Raw genomic sequence first — 23,584 nt, forward strand, 5'->3', positions numbered from 1 at the left:
TATCTGCTCAGAGGGGGCTGGAAGGTACTCTCTACAGCCGGTGGGGCTGGGACTAAGCTGTTTGCCTGCATGTGGCCAAACAGGGCTGGCAAAGTTTTAGGGTGAGCAAAACTCGTTTAAAGATCCGAGTCAGGCAGATCTGACCGTGCCACGTTCCCTGGTCAGAGTGCACCCCTGACTGGATTCTGCAGCTGAGCAAAGCTGCTGCTCGGGGTTACTACTCGGGCCTGCAGGTCTGAACTTAGCCTGCCAAGATTCGGGAGCCGGTTGTTGCCAGCCCCTCCCCCATCTCCATCACAGTCAGATTCCCAGGGGTTGAGCCCACAGATTCCCCTGCAGTCGCTGTGTGGTGAGAGTGGAGCTGGGCCTCCCACAGAGTGACTGACCGTGCTGGGGAGGCTGCTTGTCCCCCCCGGCTCTCCTTTCCCGCTGGAGGAACCCAGGATCAGGGGTGACCTGTCTGCGTGGTGCTGCGCTGTTCGGGGAGGGGCTGTGTGGTCAGCGTGTACTGATTCTCTCACCTTTCAGTGTGTCTGTCTTGGTCTCTGGGGTTCAGGAGTGTTTTAGCCTCACCCCACGTTCCAGGACTCTCTCAGCTGTGTCTTGCTCTTGAAGAGTGGTTAATTGTTCTTCTTGTAAGGGGAGGGCAGTCAGGAAGGACCTACGTCACCATCTTGGTGACGTGACCCCTGCTTTGATTTTAAATCCTATTACTTGGGAGCTGTTTGTCCACCTAAAGGATGGGAGTGCAACCATCGGAGACCCCGGTGGGGCCGTCCTCGTCTGTTTGTCTGGAGTTCCACGCTGGAGACTGAACAGACCACAGAGCACGTCATCACCCTGCGCGTAGGGAACCTCAGCACAGGCAGGCGGTCCCCGGCGAGCGCGGTCTCTCTGCTCCTCTGCACTGTCCCTGTGCCACAGATTAAATGGGAGAATTTCTCTTGGTGTTTCTCAGCGTGTCCAGTAGCACCAACTGTAAAGCATCTGCTCCTTTTCTGTTGCAGAGCATGACAGAATTTCTCAGAAGGTCTAAATTTATTATAAACCAGGATGTGACTGTCATCTTGAACTCTGACTTCCCAACTAATTTTTTTAAAAGAGGGACGAGAGGACAATGTTGTGTGGGAGGAGGGGATGATATGAGTAGGATCAGGGGGCACACCAGCCCTCCAAGATGCAGGGGTTACTGGGTAAGGTTTTTCTACAACCAGAACTGGAAACCGTGATGCTGGGTGTTCTGGAGTGGCTGGGGTTGCCCCGACTTGGACTATGCAGACATATAAATGGATCATAAGAGAGACAAGCTATCACATTATCTCCTGCATTTTCCTGTGTGGGTCTCATATGTGAGAGATTTTTGAAATTCAGGAATTTCTCTTTAAAAAAAAATCCTCTCAAAAGGCATATTATGCTTAAGACTACTCATTAGTAGTCAGTAACATGCCTCAGAGAAAGGCATACATACCTGTAGTCACGTTTCAAGATGTAAAGAGAGACTGCAGCTGGTTTAAATCTCTCATTGGCCCCTAGAAGCAGGGACTGAGTGAAGATGTCGGGGTGTGAAAGCCAGAGAGAGCAGAATACACAGGACTTCCTGCGGCTGTGGAGGGCACATCTCTTCTAAAAGGATCTCTGTACATCAAATAAAACCCTATTCCTCAAGTAAAACATTTCTGCGAGCCACACCGGCCCTGTGTAATGCCTGCGCCCTTTGGCTGAAATTGAGTCCTGGTCCAAAAGCTCGTACCAGTCCTGGTTTGTCCCAGACTGACATGTGACTTTCTGTTTTAAAACGGGGGGTGCCCCACCCCAGCAGGGGTAAGCGGGTCACCCTGCTGCACGTCACCAGTGCTCATGGCGGAAACGTGAGAGTGGAGGAGGAACGTTCCAGGCCCAGCGGGAGCACGGAGGAGGCAAAGGCACATCCACGGGAAGTCCCCCGAGGCCGCTGTCAAATCCAAGAGTTCCCACATCTGATGGAGCTTAAAGTGCTGTGGTTCAGCAGACAACCCGGCCTGCTGTAGGTCTCCTCTGAGAACAACGACAGACCTACTTTAGGATATGGGACATGCCCGTGTGGCTGGAGGCCCACCCCGCACCCCCAAAAGCCTGGTACAGAAGGGACACTTTGATAGGTTACAAAGCTACTTTGAAATAAAATACATGGGTGGGCCAGGATCCTCTGTTAGGGCTCCTTTGTACAATTTCAACTGTTTTTAGTATTAACTCTGAACACAGCTCTTTTTAAAGCACAGATTATTACAGAGACATGAAAAACTGCCAAGTGTGATAAGAGTTAACAGCCCCATTATTGCAGCACAGAGATGCAGAGTCATTCAAGGTCTCCCAAGTGACGTCACCCCACGGCTGGACCAATCATAAGGCGGCAGCTTATAGACTGGAAGTGCTGTTTGATCTCCCACCTAATACCAGGTCTGCACCTCCTTCGATATTTTCCCCAATTTATTGAAGATGGCAAACCCCCCAGCACCTAAAACTTGTACAGCCCATTGACTCTAAGACTGAATTATACCAATTAATTTTCATAGTGTGGTCATATGTGGTTTTTTAATTGATGGCAAGGGTCCGGTGTCACACGCTTGGGTGGGAGTCTCACTATAGTACCCTGTTTGCTGGGCATGACGGAGGGCCACTGTCTTAGTCTGTTCAGGCTGCTGTATGAGCCACATGCTGGGTGGCTTATCAACAATGCAAACTTATTTCTCCCAGATCTGGAGGCTGGAAGTCCAAGCTCAGACACGAAGGTGGTTGGGTTCTGGTGCAGGCCCTCTTCCTGGCTGTAGACTGCAGCTTCTCACTGTGTCCTCACGTGATGGAAGGGAGCTCTGGGGTTTCTTGTATAAAACCACTGATCCCAGCCACGAGGGCTCTGCCCTTGTCACCCAGTCACCTCCCAAAGGCCCGCCTCATCATGCCATCACCTTGGGGATTAGGTTTCAATACACAAATTTGGGGGAACATAAATGTTCAGACTGTGACAGCCACCTTCACCCTACAGGGCTAGGCTCAGGTCTTATAAGGTAACATACGGCCTGGTGTACAGTAAATTCCGAGTAAATATTTCCTTTCTTCATAATTCCCAAACCAGTATTCCAGGATAAACTTCTAGGTTTATTCTCTCATCTTGGAATAAGAAGAAAAGATCGAGGAAAAAAAAATGGCAACAAAGTGCAATCCATTTTAGAAAACTTTCCTGAATAAATGCTTTAAATTAGTAAAGTTTTAAGCAGAAAAAAAAAGAGAAAACTTTGATTACCTCTGCATTTGCTATCTTCAATGGACTCTTGTAGAGGAACAAATGAACAATGTTCTATTTATTTGCAGTTTGATGACAAATTGAAGCCACAACCTTCTAAATTATTTAAGATCAATAAATATCATTTCGAACTACTTTCTCAATGACCAATGGCCCTGCTTCAGTCAAAGATCTGCTAACATTTTTATTTAACAAAGCTACAAGATACCACAACTAGCAAACATCGGTTTGGAAAGTTAAATAATATTAGGGTACAAAGTCAATGTTACTCCCATAATGATTAGCAAAGTTATTTAGCTTTCTGAGTGCCAAACTACTCCCAAATCTTATTTTACAAACATTATTGAAAACTTATTAGAACTGTATTGCCTGCTGTGATTACAGATTTCAAGTAAAATTCCCATGTTATCTGGAATCTAGACTTAACAGGCTCAACTAAGAGTTTGTTGGTCTCTCTGGAGTGTCTCCAGCTTTCCCAGTTTGAAGGTGGGGGGTACATTTGTTTGTCATTAAGTACTTGGAGTTCATAACATAAGGAAAGAAGTTTTATAGACTCTTCATATCAAATTGACATAAAACCTGAAAATGGCTCATGGAATAGCAAACATGGATTTGTGATAGGATTTCCTACTAGAATTGTTATAATCTTAGGCTCCCAAATAACACAGATTTTAAAATGATCTGAAGTACAACCAGATATGAGATGTAGATGAAATATATTGGATATATCATTTAAAATGTGTGTCCAATGGAGTTGACATTTTAAAAGAAGAAAGGCAAACTGAATTTAAATATTGTCTATAAAAGTCAGTATTAATATCCCGAGTCTGGTTGAATCAGTCAAAAGCAAAAAAAAAAAAAAAAAAAAAAAAAAGTTTAATAAAATTTCAAATAAAATGGTTCAATGTTTTTAGAGTTCAATTTTTTTAATCTAAGGTATTAAAGTAAACATAAAAACCCTTGTGGTGAGAAAGTCTGTAGGGAATAAAATATTCTGGGTAGTTTTCAAAAAATTAATCTTGTATTATATTAATTATGTTTATATTATTTTAAGGAAAGACATTTATTTATTTATTTATTTGCTTATTTTTAAGGAAAGAGATGTTAAACACACAGTAATCTGACTTTTTCCCCCCAGTCTATGGTGGTCTGTAACGGGCAGTGGAAGACTACAACTTACTGGCTAAATCTGGCTATTGACTGCTGTGTTAATAAAGTTTTCTTGGAACACAGCTGTACTCATTCATATGTATTGTCTGTGGTTACTCTGGCTACAACTACAGAATTGAGTAGTTGGAACCGAGGCCATCCAGTGTTGTGGTATGCTGGAACGTGTTTCCAAATAAAATGAATGGTAAAATTGTTATTTAAAAAAAATCCATAGGTACTTGAGTTTAAAAGTAACATTTTCAATATTAAGACATATTTTCTTTAGGATTTCTTTTTAACCATTAAAACCCAACAAAAGCTGCACCTTCTAAATCAGATATTTAAAACGTTTCAGATAAAGATACTAAAATTTCAATCAGAAATATTTAGAGGTAAATGACTTACATTTGTAAATCCTATTATTGATCAGGAAAGATGGTCCTTAAACTAGACCAAGCTGTATGGTGGGCTTGTAACTGTAATTAGCGGAAGCAGGAGTTTCCAACATGCCTTGTAACACAAAGAACCTTGAATATCAATCAGCATGTCAGTGTGGTTTTCAAGCTGCACCACACACGAGTTTCCTCTGCCTCCTTAGCTGCATCCCTAAAATAGCTGAAGGTCAAAGTCAGACAGACATACCCTTGTCACTGACTGTGCTAGCCGTGATTAACACAAGTGGAGTTTACTTCTTCCACTAAAATTATGGAGAAAAAACACCCCCAAACTCAAGGGCAATCATTAGAACAATCTTAAGAGAAAAAAAAGGAGAGAAATAAATTAAAAAGGAACCTAACACCACGATCACCTCAGACTTCACTTTCACCAGAAGCCGGTTTTTGGAGTCACACATTTTTAACTGTTGCCTAAAGACAGTTGTAACAGGAAAGATGTCCATGAGAAAGTGCCATCCAGCCAAGATGTAAAACCACAGGGATCTGAAACAACCATCAGATCATCAGGCTATTGACAGCTGGGGAAATTCCACATGTTAAGCAACTTGACTGTGAAGAAATATTCGAGGTTTGAGAAATACACTCAGAAATACAAGAAAAATACACTCAAATCTGTAATTGAATTAAACAAGCCTCGTACGTAGGGCTCAGCCGGCGACTAGGATGCAAAGCAAACGCTGGGTTACCAGAAGTGCATTTATCAGCCACAGTGATTTATTGAGTGCTTTAATAATACAAGTGTACATCAACTGATCCACAGTCAAAAGTGGCAGGTCCCTAAGAAATTTACAAGCACTTTAAGTAAATCAAAATACATATTATTTTGTTCAATAGTCTTCTGCCTGGGGACAGAAGGCTAGTGATAAACAGAGTCTCAGTAATGCACAGTGATTCTGATTGAAGCTTTTTTACAAAAACTTGTTCCCAGTGGCATGCACCCACCAATAAAGACTTCAGTACAAAAAAATTAACCCTAAGCACTACATTTAAGTAGAAACGAGATATAACTCTGAATCTGTGTTTTCCCGAAGATCACATAAAAGGAAAAAAAAAAATCAAAATAAAACGACCCCAAAAAACCAAAAAACCAAAAACAAAACCACACGGTAATACAAAGCTTTGTAAGAAAGCTCTTATTACGACAGATCCAACATTGTTTGCACTGAAAACGAAAGTTCCCAGCCACGCTGAGGTGGGAAAAAAGAAAAAAAAAACCCCAAATCTTTCAAGTTAATAGAAATTAAAAAGGGAACTAAACGCGAAGGGATGGGGAGGGAGAACAAAGGAACAGGGTGGGGGGCATGACATTCCATCACAAAACGGTTCAAAGTGTAATAAAAATAAGACCACCAGAGCCGAGGTGCGGGGACACCGACCCTATGTGGCGTACCGCTTGGTCCACTGTCTGGCCATCCGGTCGTGCTCCGCCCTGTTGGTCATGTACTGTGTGGCGATGCTGCCCACCAGCGGGTCAGCTGGAAAGGAAGCAGAGTCAGGAGTCAGTCAACACCAGCACCCTTTCCTCTTCCAAGTCGGGGAAGAGAGGAGCGTCTGGTTCAAGGAGTGTGCAGAGAGACGAGGTGATGCGCTCGGACCTGGAACCGCGTCACCTTAGCATCGACCTGCGCCTCAGACCACATCTCACCCCCCGCAGCCCAAAGGGCATCTGCCTGTGCTTTTACTGATATCTCCTGTCCTATTTCCTGACCAGCTGACTCCCTGTCCCCACAGTACTCCCCCCGCCCCCGCCTCCCCTTGTCTTCAAGCAGACCTTCATTTGACCGAGAAAATGCAGGTGGGCGGTGGGGGAAGGGGGACGCCTTGATTCGGGTTATTCCCGGGCAGTGGCCGACCTAAGCTGAACAGCCCAGCAGCAGCCGTCGGTGAGACCCAGTGACACCGGGCGAGAGGCCGCTCCTGTCTCTAAATTTGAGGACATCAAAATCCACGAAGCTCTCTGTTAAAGAAAAACTGATAGATGTTAGCAAGCGCTGACTTTCCGCGTCCGGAAACTTTAACACATTGGAGGGGGCTGTCCCAGCTGAGCGAGGGATGAACAGGCTCCGACATGGGGGCTTCCTGGGACAGGGCTCCCCCCAGATGGAAACAACCAAAGCAATTTTAAAAAATGTAATTTAGGTTTCTGAAGATCCCAGAATCCACCCGTTTCTCTCCATTCTCTAATTTCACTTCATCCTTGAGTTTTAGTTCCTGTATTTTTGGTGTTGAGAATTCAGCTGCATTAGAGAAAGTGGGTAAGAAGGAACCAAAAGGGAAAAGGGGAAAAAATTAGCAAAAGCTAATGTTAAATATGAAAAAGATACGTAAAGGCCATGGAAGTGCGCCTGAGGTCTACCACCACCCCGTACCTCGGGAAGACTCTGAGACTCTAGGAAGACCCAGGAGCATGCTCTCAGTAATCAAGGAATAAAAGAAACATTGCCTTTTAATGACCTGATGAGGCTGATGGTAACAAGGCCTTTCAAAGTCCTCCCAAGACTCTGCTGAAGTTTGAACAAACCTTGCGTAAGTTTTCCTGCACCTGTCCTAACTTGCTATAATTATTCTAGGGAGAGACCAGTTTCTTATATTCACTATACACCACAATGAATAGACTCCCCAGTACATAGGTTTGTTCAGAACGTCTGCCTCTCTGCCTGCTCTTTGTGATCTTGTCCTTCCCTTGCCCAAATGGTGAAACTAGCACTTGAGCCAACCCGGCCAGGGTTCAAGATGATCAAAACCAGCAGTACCAAAGGCAGACACAAAACACCTGGGAATTGGCAAGATTCTTTAAAAAAAATTGTGGTCTTTCAGTTCAGACTAAGTAATGACCTTATTAGAGTCTAAAAAGAGCCAAAGAGAGATCTGAGTCACATTTTTTTCTGCCTTTGAAGAAGAAAACCACCTTGTTCCAGTTTCTGGAATGCAAAGCCTTGGGCGGAACTTAGGCACCCTCAGTAGAGCGTACGTCCGTGTCACTCCAGACAAGCTGTCTGATCAAGTACACTCTTCACCAGTGACACGCACCAACGATTCATCGGTACTTCCTAACTGACTGGTCTAGGTAAAGGACAGGCTTAAGGATGACCGCCAATTTTAATGTTCTACCTCAAACCCATCCTCATGGAGAATGGGTATACTGAGGAGAAGAGTCTGCTGTTTCAGCTCAAAGGAGGGGGAGCGGGACAGATGAAGGACAAGGAGCAACAGGCGTGGGATGGGGAAGGTGTTAATAGCATTTCAGCAGGTACGGAAGGGGGAAAAGTTCAAAAACAGGTGAGAGTGCTGATTTAATGTGCACCATGCAGAAATTTTTTATATGCTTAAATAATTAACAGTAAACTTCTTTCAGAGTTCCTTGTACCTTTTCAAGTTTAATTTTAAACAGAAAAATATTTTTCCATCTGCAAAATTATACATGCTATATATAAAAATGATAATTAATAATTTAGGAAGTCACCTTACACAACACACAAGACAGAAAGTTGTAACTGAAAACCGTCTGCAGATTCACTGAGAGTCAGTCACACTGTTAACATTTTGACTTACATCTTCCTAGACTTCTTTTCTAAACATACAATTAAAAAAAAGATAACAGCCTGCTTTTGTAATCTTTAAAAAAACTCACTATATGGTGAATAACTTTTTATATCAATAGTTACAGACCTACTTCATCATTTTTATTTTTTTTTAATTGAAGTATAGTTGACTTATACTACGTTAGTTTCAGGTGTACAACATAGTAACTCAATATTTTTTATAGATTATACTCCATACAAAGTTATTATAAAACACTGACTATATTCTCTGTGCATCATTTTTAATATTATTCTGAATTAATAACCAGTTTCCTGTTTAGAGACATTTGGATTCTTTCCAATTTTTTTGCTTTATAAATAATGCTGTGAAGAACATTATTATGCTTGCATTTTTGTAAATTTATGCAAATCTTAAATTTAAAGTATAAATGAAGTAATAAAAGTGTAAAATGAAGGAATTTAAAAATCATGTGTTATCAAAGTTTTAAATGCTAAAATGTTTTGCTGAATAGAAGAAAGTTAAGACCCCAAGTTAACTGAATCGAAACTATGCAATAAAAGTGCATCCAGTGACTACTACAGTGAATTAGGGGGAATAAGACACTTTTTTTTTTGTAGTATATTTATAATAATGACCTGAAGTAAGGTTGAATCTCATTACAAGGCTTCATGTTTCATGGATACAGGTATGTCAGGGATGAAATAACAATGTCCAACAAATTATTCAACCTGATTTTCTCGAACAATTTTTCTAAAATAGAAGGAAAATTTTCCCATCATTTTGGTTTCTAGGTTGTTACTACTCCCCAAGTCTTTACCAGTCTTTGAGATATCATCTATCAGCCTTCCTCCTCTGCTAAAGAAAAACCACGAGGTTCATCGGTGAATAAGTAAATTGAAATCGAAGTCTCCTGCATTTTCTGCCTTTGTTCAGCAATTATTTGAATTTTTGAAAAGAGGTGCATGTTGATACTTTGCTCTTCTCACAGCACAGGGTTCGCTGATTATGAATATTTGATCCTTGCAGTTAGCAGTGTGGCACCTATTAGAGGGTCCCTGAGGCAGACGTACAGGATTTACAGTGTGGTCAATGGAAAATCATGGGGTGGGAGGTGGGTACACAACGCCTTCTATCAACTAGACCTCTAAGCCACAGCGCCACATCTGCTTATAAGAATCATGCCACCATTTGTTGACACAATACTAGTGATGAAACGTAGCCTGGATGAGAACCCGGGATGGAAAAATCACCGATCGTGGCCTACACACCTTCTTTTCCCTTCATTTCTACTTCCCTGTCTCACCTCCACCTCCCAACCCGGCCCCGGGCACCTGAGGAGGTGCTGTTCAGTAAATGATGGTGGTGGACTGAACGACCATCAGGATTATTTGCAGGTGAGTGCAAGGTGACCTTACTGAGTGCTCTGTCTCCTCTCCCCTGTTGTGGAGATTAGTGGCATAGGCACCACTGATTCAGAAGAGAAAGGCTCAGGCAACCCCTGCCACCCTGTCTCAAGCCTCGCCTCTCCTGGCTGGGGCTATGCTGGCAACACTGGAAGCCAAGAGAGTTCCTAGCCTGTCCAGAAAAGGAGGGACACAGGGATCAAGACTAACGGGGCCAAGGAGCAGCTGCAGGGTTAGAGGGAGCGGGGAAGCTGAGCTGCCCAAGTGATTCTATTTAGAAGCCAAAGAACATTCTATCTTGGTAGGTGGCATGGAAGAAATCACATGGAAAAAAATTTTTTTGACTCCCTTTTCTCAAGAAAACATATATGTTCTTAAAGAGACACAAGCAAAAACAGTGTAAGATAGGAAAGAGGTGGGGTCCAGACTGCCTGCCTTTGTTCCACCGATAACCGCGTCATGCTAGGCAAAGGATTTAACCTTTGCCTCAGTTCCCTCAACTGCAAAATGGAGACAAAAACAGTGACCTGCCCCATAGCTGTTACAAGAAGTAAATGAACTGATTATTGTAAGGCACATACAAAATTTTTTATCACTTGCAAAATGAAGGCAGGCACATGAATATTCACGGGCATCCTTGAAAAATATAAATCTGCCTGGTCTTCCTGAAGACATTCTCTACAGATAAAATCCGCAGTCCTCAGTATGGCTCCCAAGAACATCACGATCTAGACCCACTTTTTCTGGCTTCTTCCATCTACGCTTTAAATCAGAATCAAGGACTCAAGGCTTTTCCAAGAGGCCCCGCTCCTTCCAGCTGCTTTCTGCGCCTGCTGGGCGGCTGCTCACTTCTCAACATTTAGCTCAGCAGATGCTTCTGGGGGCTTCCTAGCAGGCTTCTGTGCCCCACTTCTGTTTACCTGTTAATGTGAGGGCAAAAATCTTCTGTTTGTTTCTTAAACCTTCAGAAGACACTGTCTTATTCAAAAAAATTAATTAACTAATTTATTAATTGACATATAGTCAGTTTACAATGTTGTGTCAATTTCTGGTGCACAGCATACTGTTTCAGTCATACATGTACATATATTTGTTTTCATGCTCTTTTTCATTATAGGTTACTACAAGATACTGAATACAGTTCCCTGCACTATACAGTAGGACCTCGTTTATTTTATATATAGCAATTAGTATCTGCAAATCTTGAACTCCCAATTTGTCCCTCCCCAACCCCTCCCTGTAACCATAAGTTCGTTTTCTACACAGAAGACACTGTCTTTAAGCATGGACCCTGCACTGTGATCACGTGACAGCTGCCAAGACTGCCAGTCTGGAAGCTGAGGAGGGACGTCTTTACCTTTCTGTTACCATTAGAGAAGAAGGAAAGCTCACTGATCTGAGACCAAACCCGCCGTTCTCAGTAGCCCACGCTGGCAGACACAGCCAAAGGGACCCCTGCTTTCCATCAGGGGAAGCATCTGCCTAAGCCCTGCACCCGTGAGGAGGGGCCGCCCAGCAGCTGGCGGTGCTGAGAAACTGTACTGCTACATCATCACGACAAACTTTAAAAACATACTTAATTTTTAATAATAATATTATAGTACTACTTAGAGTCTTAAAATACAATTTCATATTTATTCTTGTATCTCAGAAGATCATTTTTCAGTGGGAACATTCATCCTTGCCTGAGGCTGTTCATTGATGTTCACACTGGCTGGCAGTGTTCAGCCAAAATAAACTCAGTGCCCCACTAAGGCTAATACTTTTATCTATTGTGCATGGAGGAAATACTTTCTTCCAATCATTTGTCCTTTAAGCTAGTTTATGATGTCTCTTGCCGTTGTAAGTTTAAAGTTTTAAAGCAGTTAGATAAGTCAGTCTTTCCTTAATATTTTTTTAGTTTGATGTCATGTTTATTGACAAAGGCCTTCTCCATTCACTCCAGGAATTGAGAAATAATCTCCTATATTTACATGAGTAACCGTCTGTGCGATGCTAGTTTATCCCACACATGAGTCCCCACATGTACCTGGACTGGATTCTCCATTTGATAGTCTTGAAATTGGATTAATTTGCTTTTTGCTTTATTTGCTCCTCCTGTTTTTCTCGCTGAGGTTTCATAGTGTGTTTGATATCTGGTGGGGTAAGTTCTCATCCTTCGCCGTTTCTTTTGTTCAGTGACACTGTATCTGGAGAACTGTAATCTTGATGAGGCTAGACTTGGAGCAGTTAAAGCTATTTCTCCCCAGGGCTATAGGCATTTCATGTCTCTTTGAAGAATGTTATCAAGATTTAGGAATATCTGAATCCCTCAGGGTCTACTCATTAAAAATCAAGTGAGTAGGACAAAGTTAAGGTTTTTGTATTTTGGAATGTGGAAAAACCAGACTATTAATTATAGATCTAACCCAGGCTAGAAAGATTAAGTACCCCCAAAAGATTTATATAGTGTGTACGTGTCTAATAAAGTGATTTAGGGAGAAAATGATCATGTCTCTGATTTAAAGAAAATGGTGAATGTTATCCAGCTAGGTTTAAAATTGAGAATGCTAAATAAAACTGCATACACGTCTAGCAAGATATGCTGTAACTGCAGAATTAATAAATAGGGATGCTAAAAGAGGTAGGGATAATCCAGCTTCTAAAGAGACATTAATACCTTCCTCAGAGCTCACTGGGAGAAGGTGAGCTGGCTCTGATGGCCCCAGAAATCCATGGGAAAACGCCCTCCTTTCACCAGGCACCGTTGTGTGAGTGACATCGTCCTTAAACTTTGTGTGGTCATCCCTCATGCACTGCTGGGATACCCAGGGAAGAAAGAGGGACCTGGAAGTCCAATTACTCTCTAAAGATCATCCAACTTCTGGATGTTATCCTAAATGCTTCATCGTGGGAGCAGACAATGTGGGCTCCAAGCAGACGCAGCAGAGCCGCGTGTCCCTCTGAGGGAAGGCTGTGGTGCTGGCGGGCAAGGCCATCTGAGGGTACCTGCAAAACCACCCAGCTCTGGAGAAACTGCCGCCACACATCCAGGGGAATGTGGGCTTTGTGTTCACCAAGGAGGACCTCACTGAGATCAGGGACATGCTGCTGGCCATTAAGGTGCCAGCTGCCGCCTGTGCTGGTGCCATGGCCCTGGGTAAAGTCACTGGGCCCTCCCAGAACACTGGGCCTGGCCTGAGAAGACCCCCTTCTTCCAGGCGTTAGGTATCATCATCGAACTCTCCAAGGGCACCACTGACATCCTGAATGATGTGCAGCTGATTAAGGCTGGAGACCAACTGGGAGCCAGTGAAGCCACATTGCTAAGTGGCTGCATGTCTCCCCGTTCTCCTATGGGCTGATCACCCAGCAGGTGCTTGACAATGGGCAGCATCTACAACCCTGAAGTGCTGACGTCACGGAGGAGACTGTGCACTCTCACTTCCTGGCAGGTGTCCGCCACGTCGCTGGCGTCCATCTGCAGACTAGTTACCCAGCGGTTGCATCTGGACCCCCTTCCATCATCAGTGGGCACCAGCGGGTCCTGCCTTTGTCTGTGGCGACTGATTTCACCTCCCCACTTGCTGAAAAGGTCAAGGCCTTCTTGGCTGTTCCATCTGCATTTGCGGCTGCTGACCTCATGGCCGCTTCCACACCCGCTGCAGCCCCAGCCAAGGGTGAAGCAGAGGAAGAGTCTCAGGAGTTAGATGAGGATGTGGGATTTGGCCTCTGACTAATCACCAAAAAGCAACCAACTCAGCCAGCTTTATTTGTGAAACAAGGAAATAAAGGCTTACTTCCCTTAAAAAAAACCCCAAACAAACGGGGTTTGTGGGCACAGTGAGCTTCCTGTTTGGGAGTGTGGTGTGTGCAGTCATCAGCTTCCCCATCTCCCGTCCTCCCGCCACCACAAAAATGGAGGAGGGTACCAAGAGGCTCACTAGTAAAGGCTAGGGATGCCTGTAAGGAGACTCTGGAGCTGTCCCTGGTGGAGAGTTAAGCCGGACCCGGGGTGCAAGGCAGCTGGCCTGCCGATGAGCTGAGTGGAGCGAGGGAGAGCCAAGATGTCTCTCTGCATCTCATCAGGAGGTCGGCACCCCAGGGGAGGGGGCCTGGAGCAGAGAGGAGCTTTGGAGGATGCTGTGTGCAAGGGCAGTCATATTCCAGAGCCAGCCGGGCAGCCAATTTTTAAATTTTTAGAAACTGAAACAGTCATTCTCAAAAATTAAATTACATCAAGTTCCATTAAAAAAATTAATAAACAAAGGTAATCAATACTTAAAACTCATCATTTCTTAATTATTTCACTGCTATTATTTATTGTCAGAGTTTTTCTTACGTCTACTCTATCCGTGTGGTGGAAAAAATAGTGTGCTCCTGTGCGTCTTGTCCCAATTAAGCACTCAGTAAGGTCGCATAAGTAGCTTGAAATTGGCAAGTGCTACAAATTAGGACTTTGCTGTTTTGTTGATCATCTGCATTTAAGAAAGTGGTGGAGAAAATGCTAATAGTGCAGATTAAATTTAAAAGTGTACCACGTCTAGAGTCTTACACTGTTAACAGTAAAAACTGGAGGATGTACTCTTCCAGCATATGAACCTATTATCTGATTCAGAAAGCAGTTGCTCACCACACTAACAATTGTACTTCTGATACCCCTTCTTTATCTCACTTTTGTCTTAGTTCTTAACTTATATGAAAATACTACCCAGCACTCACATTTGAATGACACTCGTTTGTCAGTTACAACTGCAGAAGTCATTGTTAAGTCTTCTGAGAATCAATTGGCTAGGTGGAATTTGCACTAAAGAATACTGTATATTTTATTTTATCTGCAAATTGTGAACTACACATTCTTTAACATCAGTAAACTGTATAATAAACATGTATGTACATATGCACGTAACACCCCCGCTATTTCTCCCTGCCAGTCCTTAGACAGTTACCGTACCCACGGGGAAGGGCTTAGTCATGGAAGTCGAGCTGGGGCTGGGTCTCCCACATCCAGGGGCTGGGAAGGGAGCTCTCTGAACTACCCAGTGTGAAGCAGCATTTTGACACCTGTCACCCAGAAGGCATGATGGCAAGACTGTGCTTGTCCAAAAAACAGGAGATCAGGTCAAGGGACACTGTTCTCATCTATTGTCTGGCCTCTGACAGCCTAGAAGTCAGGCCTTAGAAAGGGAGGGAAAAGAGATGGCTGAGACACTATTTACAACAGCCAAGACATGGAAACAACCTAAATGTCCATCGACAGATGACTGGATAAAGAAGATGTGGTATATATACACAATGGGATACTACTCAGCCATAAAAAGAGTGAAATAATGCCATTTGCAGCAACATGGATGAACCTAGAGACTATATTAAGTGAAGTTAAGTCAGACAAAGACAAATATCATGTATGTCGCTTATATGTGGAATCTAAAAAAAAAAAAGCTACAAATTTTATTTACAAGCCAGGAAATAGACTTATGGACACAGAAAACAAATTGTGTTTATCAGGGGGGAAAGAGACGAGGGATAGATTAGGAGTTTGGGATTAACAGATACACACCACTATAGGTAAAACAGATAAACAACAAGGACCTACTGTATAGCACGGGGAACTACATTCAATTTCTTGTAATGAGCTGTAATGGAAAAGAAACTAAATATATATGTATGTATATAACTGAATCACTTTGCTGTACACCTGAAACTAACACTGTAAATCGACTATACTTCAATAAAAACATAAGAATTAAAAAAAAAGAGGTAGCTGATAACCAGACTATGCTCTGTCCACCCTGATGGAGTGGAAAGAGGAAATTAGATTTAAATTAGTATGAGATGAGAGTTGAAAAGCAGACCAGACTGACCTTCTGTTAACTGAAAGTGACCTGAATGCAGCTAAGTGTCATTAAGGGATAGCAAGGCAAAATTCAACGAAACGTGGCCTAAGCAGTGACTGGGGAAAATTAAAGCTGTTCCATATTAATGCCCTCTGACTTGAGACAGCTCAATAAATAATACAAATACACTGGCTATAACCTAAAGCATATTGTTGATAAAATATCTTTTAAAGTGTAGAAACTTGTCCCAGCAGCCTACAGAGCAGTGCTATGTACACTAATTCAATGTGTGTTTTGAACAGACTTATCTACAGATCAGCACAGATGGTGCAACCCTACTGAGGAGCTACTCGATTGCAATTCCAGACTTAGTTAAGCAATAATTCCTAATGAACTCACAGAAAATATCCTTACAGTATTGGACTTGTTTAAGACACCAGAGATTCACATTAACTTTCCCCAAAATACCACTGCAAAAAGCTGTGGCTGCAGCAAGTAGGAAAGAGTCAAAAGATGCCAAGATATAAAAGCTAGATTTTTTTTTTAAAAAAGCACCTTTATTGAGATATAATTCATATGCCGTATAATTTACCCACTGAAAGTACACACTTCAGTGGTTTTCAGTACAATCACAGAGTTATGCAATCTTTATTTACCACAATCCACTGTAGAGTATCTTTATCAGCTCACAAAGATACCCTGTACCTTCCTCTAAATCCTCCAGCCCTAGGTATCTGCTAATCTTTCTGTCTCTGTATCTTTGCCTATTCCGGACAGTTTATATAAATGGAATCACTTAAATATGGTCTTTTATGACTAGCTCGTCTCAGAAAGCATGTTTTCAAGGTTCACCCTGCTATAGCATGCAACAGAACTTCATTCCTTTTCACGGCTAAATAATATTCTATTGTGTGAATATACCACATTGTATTTATCCATTCATTAGCTGATGGACGTGTGGGTTGTTTTCACTTTTTGGATACTATGAATAAAGCTTCTGTGAGTAAGTTTTGCATGGGCACGTTTCCATTTCTCTTGGGTATATAGCTAGCAGTGGAACTACTTGGTCATGTGGTAACTCTATGCTTAACCATTAGATGAACTGCCAAAATGCTGTCCGAAGAGGATTTCACAACCCCACCTGCAATGTGTGAGTGTTCCCATTCACCATGTCCTCACCAACACTTATCATCTGAGGATGCTGGATTATAACAACAGAATAGCCTACACTCACTGGCCTATACCCACCAGATGTCCAGTTTTTTTTTTTTTTTAATATACCATATTCTCTACAAACATTTGTTCCTGTCAACCATGAAAAATAATTTCCCTTAAATTAGAGTATTTTCTCATGGTCTCTGTTATGAGAGACCAAAGATTATCCTGATTTTATCTTCCCTCTACTTCCAACCCTGATGGAAGTAAAAATGACATTAACCTAATAAGACTTCTTGGTATTGCACACTTTTTCTTCAAAATTAAACAATCCTTAAAAAATTTTAAAATAGAACTATAACTATAATATAAATATAACATATAACTTACTTTATTGAGATGTAACTCATGTATCATAAAATTCACCCATTTAAAGAATATGAAATTCAATGGTTTTTAGTATGTTCATACAGCTATGCAACTATCACCCCAATTAACTTAGGGAATATGCACACCCATTACCAAGTAACAGTCGCTCCCCATTTACCCCCATCTGCTACAACTCTAGGCAATCACTTACCTATTTTCTGACTCTGTACATTTGTGTATTGTGGACATCTCATATACATGAAATCAGAGAATACGACTTCTCTGACCAGCTTATTTTTATTTAGCATAATGTTTTCAAGATTCAGCCATGCTGTGGCATGTATCAATACTGTTTTAATTGCTGGATAATAACACGTTGTATGGATATACCACATTTTTTTCATCAGTTGATGGACATCGGGGTTGTTTCCACTTTGGGGCTCTTATGAATAATGTTGCTATGAACACTCATGTATACGTTTTTTTGTGAGGACATTTATTTTCACTTCTCTTATATAAACCTAGAAGTAGAATGGCAGGGTCAAGTGATAAGTCTATGCTTATCCTTTTGAGAAACTGCCAGACTGTTCCAAAGTGGCTGCATCAGCCGTTTTGGAAAACAGTATGGAGAATCCTCAAAAGACTAAAAACACATTCACCATATGACCCAGCAATCCCACTCCAGGGCATATATCCAGAGGGAACTCTAATTCGAAAAGACACCCCAATGTTCATAGCAGCACTATTTACAGTAGCCAAGACACGGAAACAACCTAAATTTCCATCAACAGATGACTGGATAAAGAAGTTGTGCTCTATTTATAAAATGGAATACTACTCAGCCATAGAAAAGAATAAAATAATGCCATTTGAAGCAACATGAATGAACCCGGAAATTGTCATTCTAAGTGAAGTAAGCCAGAAAGAGAAAGAAAAAGACCATATGATATCACTTATATGCGGAATCTAAAAAAAAGACAAATGAACTTATTTATAAAACAGAAAGAGACCCACAGATAAAGAGAACAAACTTATGGTTACCATGGGGAATGTGGGTGGGAAGGGGTAAACTGGGAACTCAAGATGTGCAGATGCGAACTACTATATATAAAATAAATAACAAGGTCCTACTGTATAGCACAGGGAACTATATTCAGTATCTTACAGTAACCTATAATGAAAAAGAATATGAAAAGGGATATGTGTATGTATATGTATGACTGAACTATTATGCTGTACACTAGAAATTAACACAACATTGTAAACTGACTACACTGCAGAAGAAAATTTGGACAAAGTGGCTGCATCATTTTATATTCCCAACCACATTATGAGGGTTCTTTTTATTTTTTTTAAAATCTTTTTGAATTCCACAGCCTCTCAAATGTACTCCACCCACTAAAAACTAGTATTCTAATGTATCACTTTCCCCCTCAAATAGCCTTTTCTGTTTCGCATTCCTGTTCAGGAGCTGAGAGTGGGGCAGGAGGTGGTTTGAGAGCGGGTGCAAGAACAGCAGTCGTGCCCTAGACACGGTCACACTGTCCATAGTCTTCACTGCATCTGGGAATCTGGACTTGAGTCCAGAGGTACAAATAACCCAGGTCAGAGCCAATGCGGGACAAGAATGTCATGGTGTCAGTTTCCTGGGTCATTCTGCCTGCCTTTGAGTGCTGGCAGTCTGTAGCTGAGGCAGCCTGGTGAGTCATTTAGATGCCACCAGGCTGAGGGGTGACTGCACTGAAGGTGTGGGCTTTGATTAGGGCTGAGGCTGTGCCCTCATCGCCTCCTCCCAAAGCCCTCCTTTCCTTCAGGGTAGGCAGTGCCTCTTTTTCAATCTTCTTTTTTTTTTATTTCATTTTTTTTTGGGAGGGAGGAAGTAATTAAATAAATTTATTTATTTTTTTTGGTGGAGGTACTGGGGATTGAACCCAGGACCTCATAGCATGGTAGGTATACACTCTACCATTGAGCTATATCCTCCCCTGTCTTTTTCAGTCTTCCATCATAAGAACAGTAGAGCTTCTGGGGCACTGGAGATGACCATTCAGTAAGTATTTGTGTAATAAATGAAATAATAAGTAATCAGACCCCACTGGTCAGGATGGAATTCAGTTTGTAGGAGGTATCAGGTTTCTGGTTAGACATCCTTCCTCCCTCCCATGCTTGAGCCTAAATGACAGTTATACTTATAGGATCAGCAACTCTCCACGTCACTAACTTGAGACAGTGTTTGGCAGCCCCGGTGTAATTTTTTTGTGTGTATGAGATTTAATATTTAGCTATCTCTGTTTTGAGTCTAAAGCACATGATATGATCTATTTCCTATAACTGACCTCTTGCTTTGTCTTCAAGCTTCCCCACTATCTCCTGTTATTCCCTGCAAGTTTCAATTCTTATTTTTTTTAAATTGAGGTATATGGTGATTATATTATATAAGTTTCAGGCGTATAACATAGTGATTCACATTTTTAAAGGTTATACTCCATTTATAGAAAACATTGGCTGTATTCCCTGTGCTGCACAATACGTCCTTGTAGCTTATTTATTTTACACATAATAGTTTGCACTTGTTAATACCCTACCCCTATCCTGCCCATCCTCCTCCCTCTCCCCACTGGTAACCACCAGTTCGTTCTCTGTATCTTTGAGTCTGTTTTTTTTTTTTTTCTTATATTCACTAGTTTGTTGTATTTTTTAGATTCCACACATATCATCCAGTATCTGTCTTTTTCTGTCTGACTTATTTCACCCTTCAGGTCCATCCACGTTGTTGCAAATGGCAAGATTTCATTCTTTTTATGGCTGAGTTAATATTCCATTGAATATAATACACATCTTCTTTATCCATTCATCTGTGGATGGACACTTAGGTTTCTTTCATATCTTGGCTATTGTAAATAATGCTGCTATGAACACTGAGGTGCATATATCTCTTCGAATTAGTGTTTTCACTTTCTTTGGCTATATACCCAAGGGTGGGACTGCTGGGTCATATGGGAGTTCTACTTTTAGTTTTCTGAGGAACCTCCATACTGTTTTCCACAGTAGCTGCACCAATTTACATTCCCACCAACAGTGTACGAGGGTTCCCCTTTCTCCACATCTTTTGATGGCCATTCTGACAGATATGAGGTGATATCTCATTGTGGTTCAGATTTGCATTTCCCTGATGATTAGTGATATTGAACATCTTTTCACATGTCTGTTGACTATCTGTATGTCTTCTTTGGAGAATGTCTATTTAGGTCTTCTGCTCATTTTTAATTGGATTGTTTGTTTGTTTTTTTGATACTGTGTTGTATGAGCTGTTTATATGTGTTGGATATTAAACCCTTATCAGTCATATCATTTGGAAATATTTTCTCCCCTTCAGTAGGTTGTCTTCCTGACTTATTGATGGTTTCCTTCACTGTGCAAAAGCTTTTAAATTTAATTAGGTCCAATTTGTTGGGTTTTTTTTTTTTTTTTGCATTTATTTCCTTTGCTGTAGGAGACAGATCCAAGAAAAAATATTGCTAAAAGATTTATGTCAAAGAGTGATCTGCCTATGTTTTCTTCCAGGAGTTTTATGGTTTCTGGTCTTACATTTAGGTCTTTAACCAATTTTGAGTTTATATTTGTATGTGGTGTTAGAGAATGTTCTAACTTCAGTCTTTTACAGGTAGCTGTCCAGTTTTCCCAGCACTGTCTTTTCTCCATTGTATGTTCTTGCCTTCTTTGCTGTAGATTAATTGACCATAAGTGTGTGGGTTTATTTCTGGGCTCTCTGTTCTGTTCCATTCAATTATGTGTCTGCTTTTGTGCCAGTACCATACTGTTTTGATCACTGTAGCTTTGTAGTATAGTCTGAATTCTTTAGGATTCTTATATTTAGTTGTATTCAGTTACTCCCTGTTTTACTGGCATCATGCCTAAACTTGAACTTCCCTTGGGAAACATGTTCCACCAGTAGACCAAACTATATTTAGTGCTTCTCCCCTACTTCTGCTTCAGCCAAGTGGGCAGGTCTATTTCTAGGATTCAAACTCTTACCGTATTCTTCTGATCTCAAACAAAGTCTAATACGTCATAGGTGGTAAACTGTGAACACTGTTTCCCATTTTTCTGCTAGCAGAAAATGGGGTATCGGTGACAGGAGGATTGATTCCCTGGGTACCATGAATTGACTCAGTGATATTCACTGATCTTGCAGTGCATCCTTCTTGCTCACCAAGACTGGCCTGAAAATTTGTGGGAGACCAGGCACAGTCAAGTTCACACAGTCACTAGTGATGGTGTCATAGTGGTCAGGAAACCAAGTCCTGAGGATTCTGATTCTCAAATATCTTTTGGCCCCTCCCCTCATCCACCTCATGGCCTCTGTCATCTCTTACCTTGAACCATCAAAATACCTTCTCGAACATCTCCCTGTCTCAGTCTTTCCACTCCCAAACGAACTTAAGCTTTAGTCTAAAGACACAAACCTAGTCAAACAAGGTCCCTCTTTTAGAACCTTCTGCTTCCCACTGTCCCCTCTCCCCCACCACGAGATGCCAGTGGCAAGGCCAACTATGCATAAGAATGCTTCTTTGCCAATAACCCACCTGATGTCCCAGATGGCTTCTACCTATTAAATGACTTTTTCTATATCTTAATCATACTTTTATCTTCAATAAGAGTTTTTCAAATGTTCTGCCTCCTCGTTAGTTCTTACTGTTGCTGGAGGAAAAGTTTTCAAAAGAGGCAGACAAGGTGAGAGAACACTATTACATAGACTAGTGTGAAATTACTATTCACAAAGGAAGATTTTTGATTAAAAACTGGATGCTCAGAAACTGTAAAGTGCTGGCTTATGTATTCAAACAATGCATCAGAATGAAGTGGTTTCCACAGTAACAGTCTCATGAGCAATAACTCCTGGCAACACCTGGGTCTGTCTACAGGGTCATTCTAGTCTTCCCTGGGGAGACCCATCTCTGAGGACGAAGAAAACAGAAGCCACTGATCTCATGAGGGGGGCTCTTAAAACACAGAAAGGAGGAGAGAAAAGACGTGGCAGAGCACTTATCAGAGTAACAGCATGCACATCGACTTCAAAATAATATCGAACTGCTCAGGCAGAATCTTGTCCCATATGTGAAAGGGGAAAAGAGATCAAATTGCTCATTGTGGGATTTTTCTAGTCCGCATTTTAAACTGGATTTTAAACCCTTTCAGAGTTAAGCCACCTTCTCCGGAGCCAGATGGCCCCTACATCCTCCAGAGGGTGGAAACCCCAGCCTCGGCGGCTGCTGCTCCCCGAGGCCTTTGATGACCCCTAACAAGCCCTGCTGCACTGGCCCCAGTAACCTGCTGACCCTTTCACCTCAAGGCTTCTCAGCATGGCCGTGAGCCTCTCTCATGTTAAAAAAAATGTCAGGCCTACTTTGGAACAAGGACCTCCATCAAAACTCTCCAACTCTGCCACTCTTCGTAAGTGCACAATAATGCACAGAACTGGCCTCTCTCTAACTGCCTGCCTGGCCACTCTGCAGTGCAGGGAAAACCCAGCTTCTGTCTGGTTGCCTCCCTCCCCAGCTGGCTTTCTTCCTGGAGCATTTATTTCCCCTTCCTGACACTCCCAGATCTTTCTCTCCCAGAGGAAGTGATCATATATCTGATCTCAATGTGACTGTCACCTCATGGGCCATCTTTTCTGGAGCTATGTAGATTTTCAAAGAGAAGTCTGGAGACAGCACTTAGCAGAGAAATGAAACCAACACACAAAAACATTGAAACAAAGAAGTATGTGTGTAACATAGTTCTGTTTTTTGACTAGGACGGATTTGGGGTTCTTCAAAGCAAATCGCTGAAAGCTACCATCTACTCTGCTGCTCCAAGGGACCCTGCACAGTGTGTGACACATGACCCTATCCTTGCCACCCCTTCTCATAAGCCTGGCTGTGATGATTACTTCTCAGGTAGCTAGGCTGCAGTAGTCTTTCTTCATGAAGATCTGACCCTCCTTGATGCTCTAGCTTTGCAAACAACACTGTAACATTCGTACTATACCACTTTAACTCCTTCTCCAAGATATATCATTCAAAGTGAGGAAACAGGTTGTAGAAAGCTGGCTTCCGGGCTCTGATCCTGCAAACCGCTAATGGGTGGAAGAGACAATGCTTTCCACCCGGGGGAGGATGCTGACAGAGCTGTAACCAGCACCATATTTATTTAGGACTGTTTGAACCAGAGGATTCTTTTTGGAAACTGACACGCCACTCTTGATCGTGCATGAAATGGGATCTGCTGAGACCCTAATTTCTCAGTGCTTGTGTGGGCGGCAGAGTCACAGGTGCTCAGATGCAGTGCCTCATTTGAAGTATTTTTGGGCGGTGAAATTTGGGTGTTAAAACTGAATCCTGTAACAAGCAGTAAATTACACAACTGCAT

The 23,584-nt window shown here is 42.1% G+C and overlaps 1 protein-coding gene across 3 annotated transcripts in view; it reads right to left on the bottom strand.

The window, feature by feature from the left end:
- Positions 1-5,576: 5,576 nt before the first annotated feature.
- Positions 5,577-23,584, bottom strand: part of LOC102510161 (ubiquitin-conjugating enzyme E2 E2) — a 326,227-nt gene continuing 308,219 nt past the window's right edge. For all 3 annotated transcript variants that reach the window (XM_032488639.1, XM_032488643.1, XM_032488654.1), the window contains one exon: positions 5,577-6,359. In XM_032488639.1, the coding sequence (XP_032344530.1) occupies positions 6,262-6,359 (98 nt within the window). In that variant the 3' untranslated portion in view covers positions 5,577-6,261. The remainder of the gene's footprint in view (positions 6,360-23,584) is intronic.

This window comes from Camelus ferus, chromosome 1 (genome assembly GCF_009834535.1).
Source record: "Camelus ferus isolate YT-003-E chromosome 1, BCGSAC_Cfer_1.0, whole genome shotgun sequence".
In the NCBI taxonomy this organism is placed as follows: Eukaryota; Metazoa; Chordata; class Mammalia; order Artiodactyla; family Camelidae; genus Camelus; species Camelus ferus.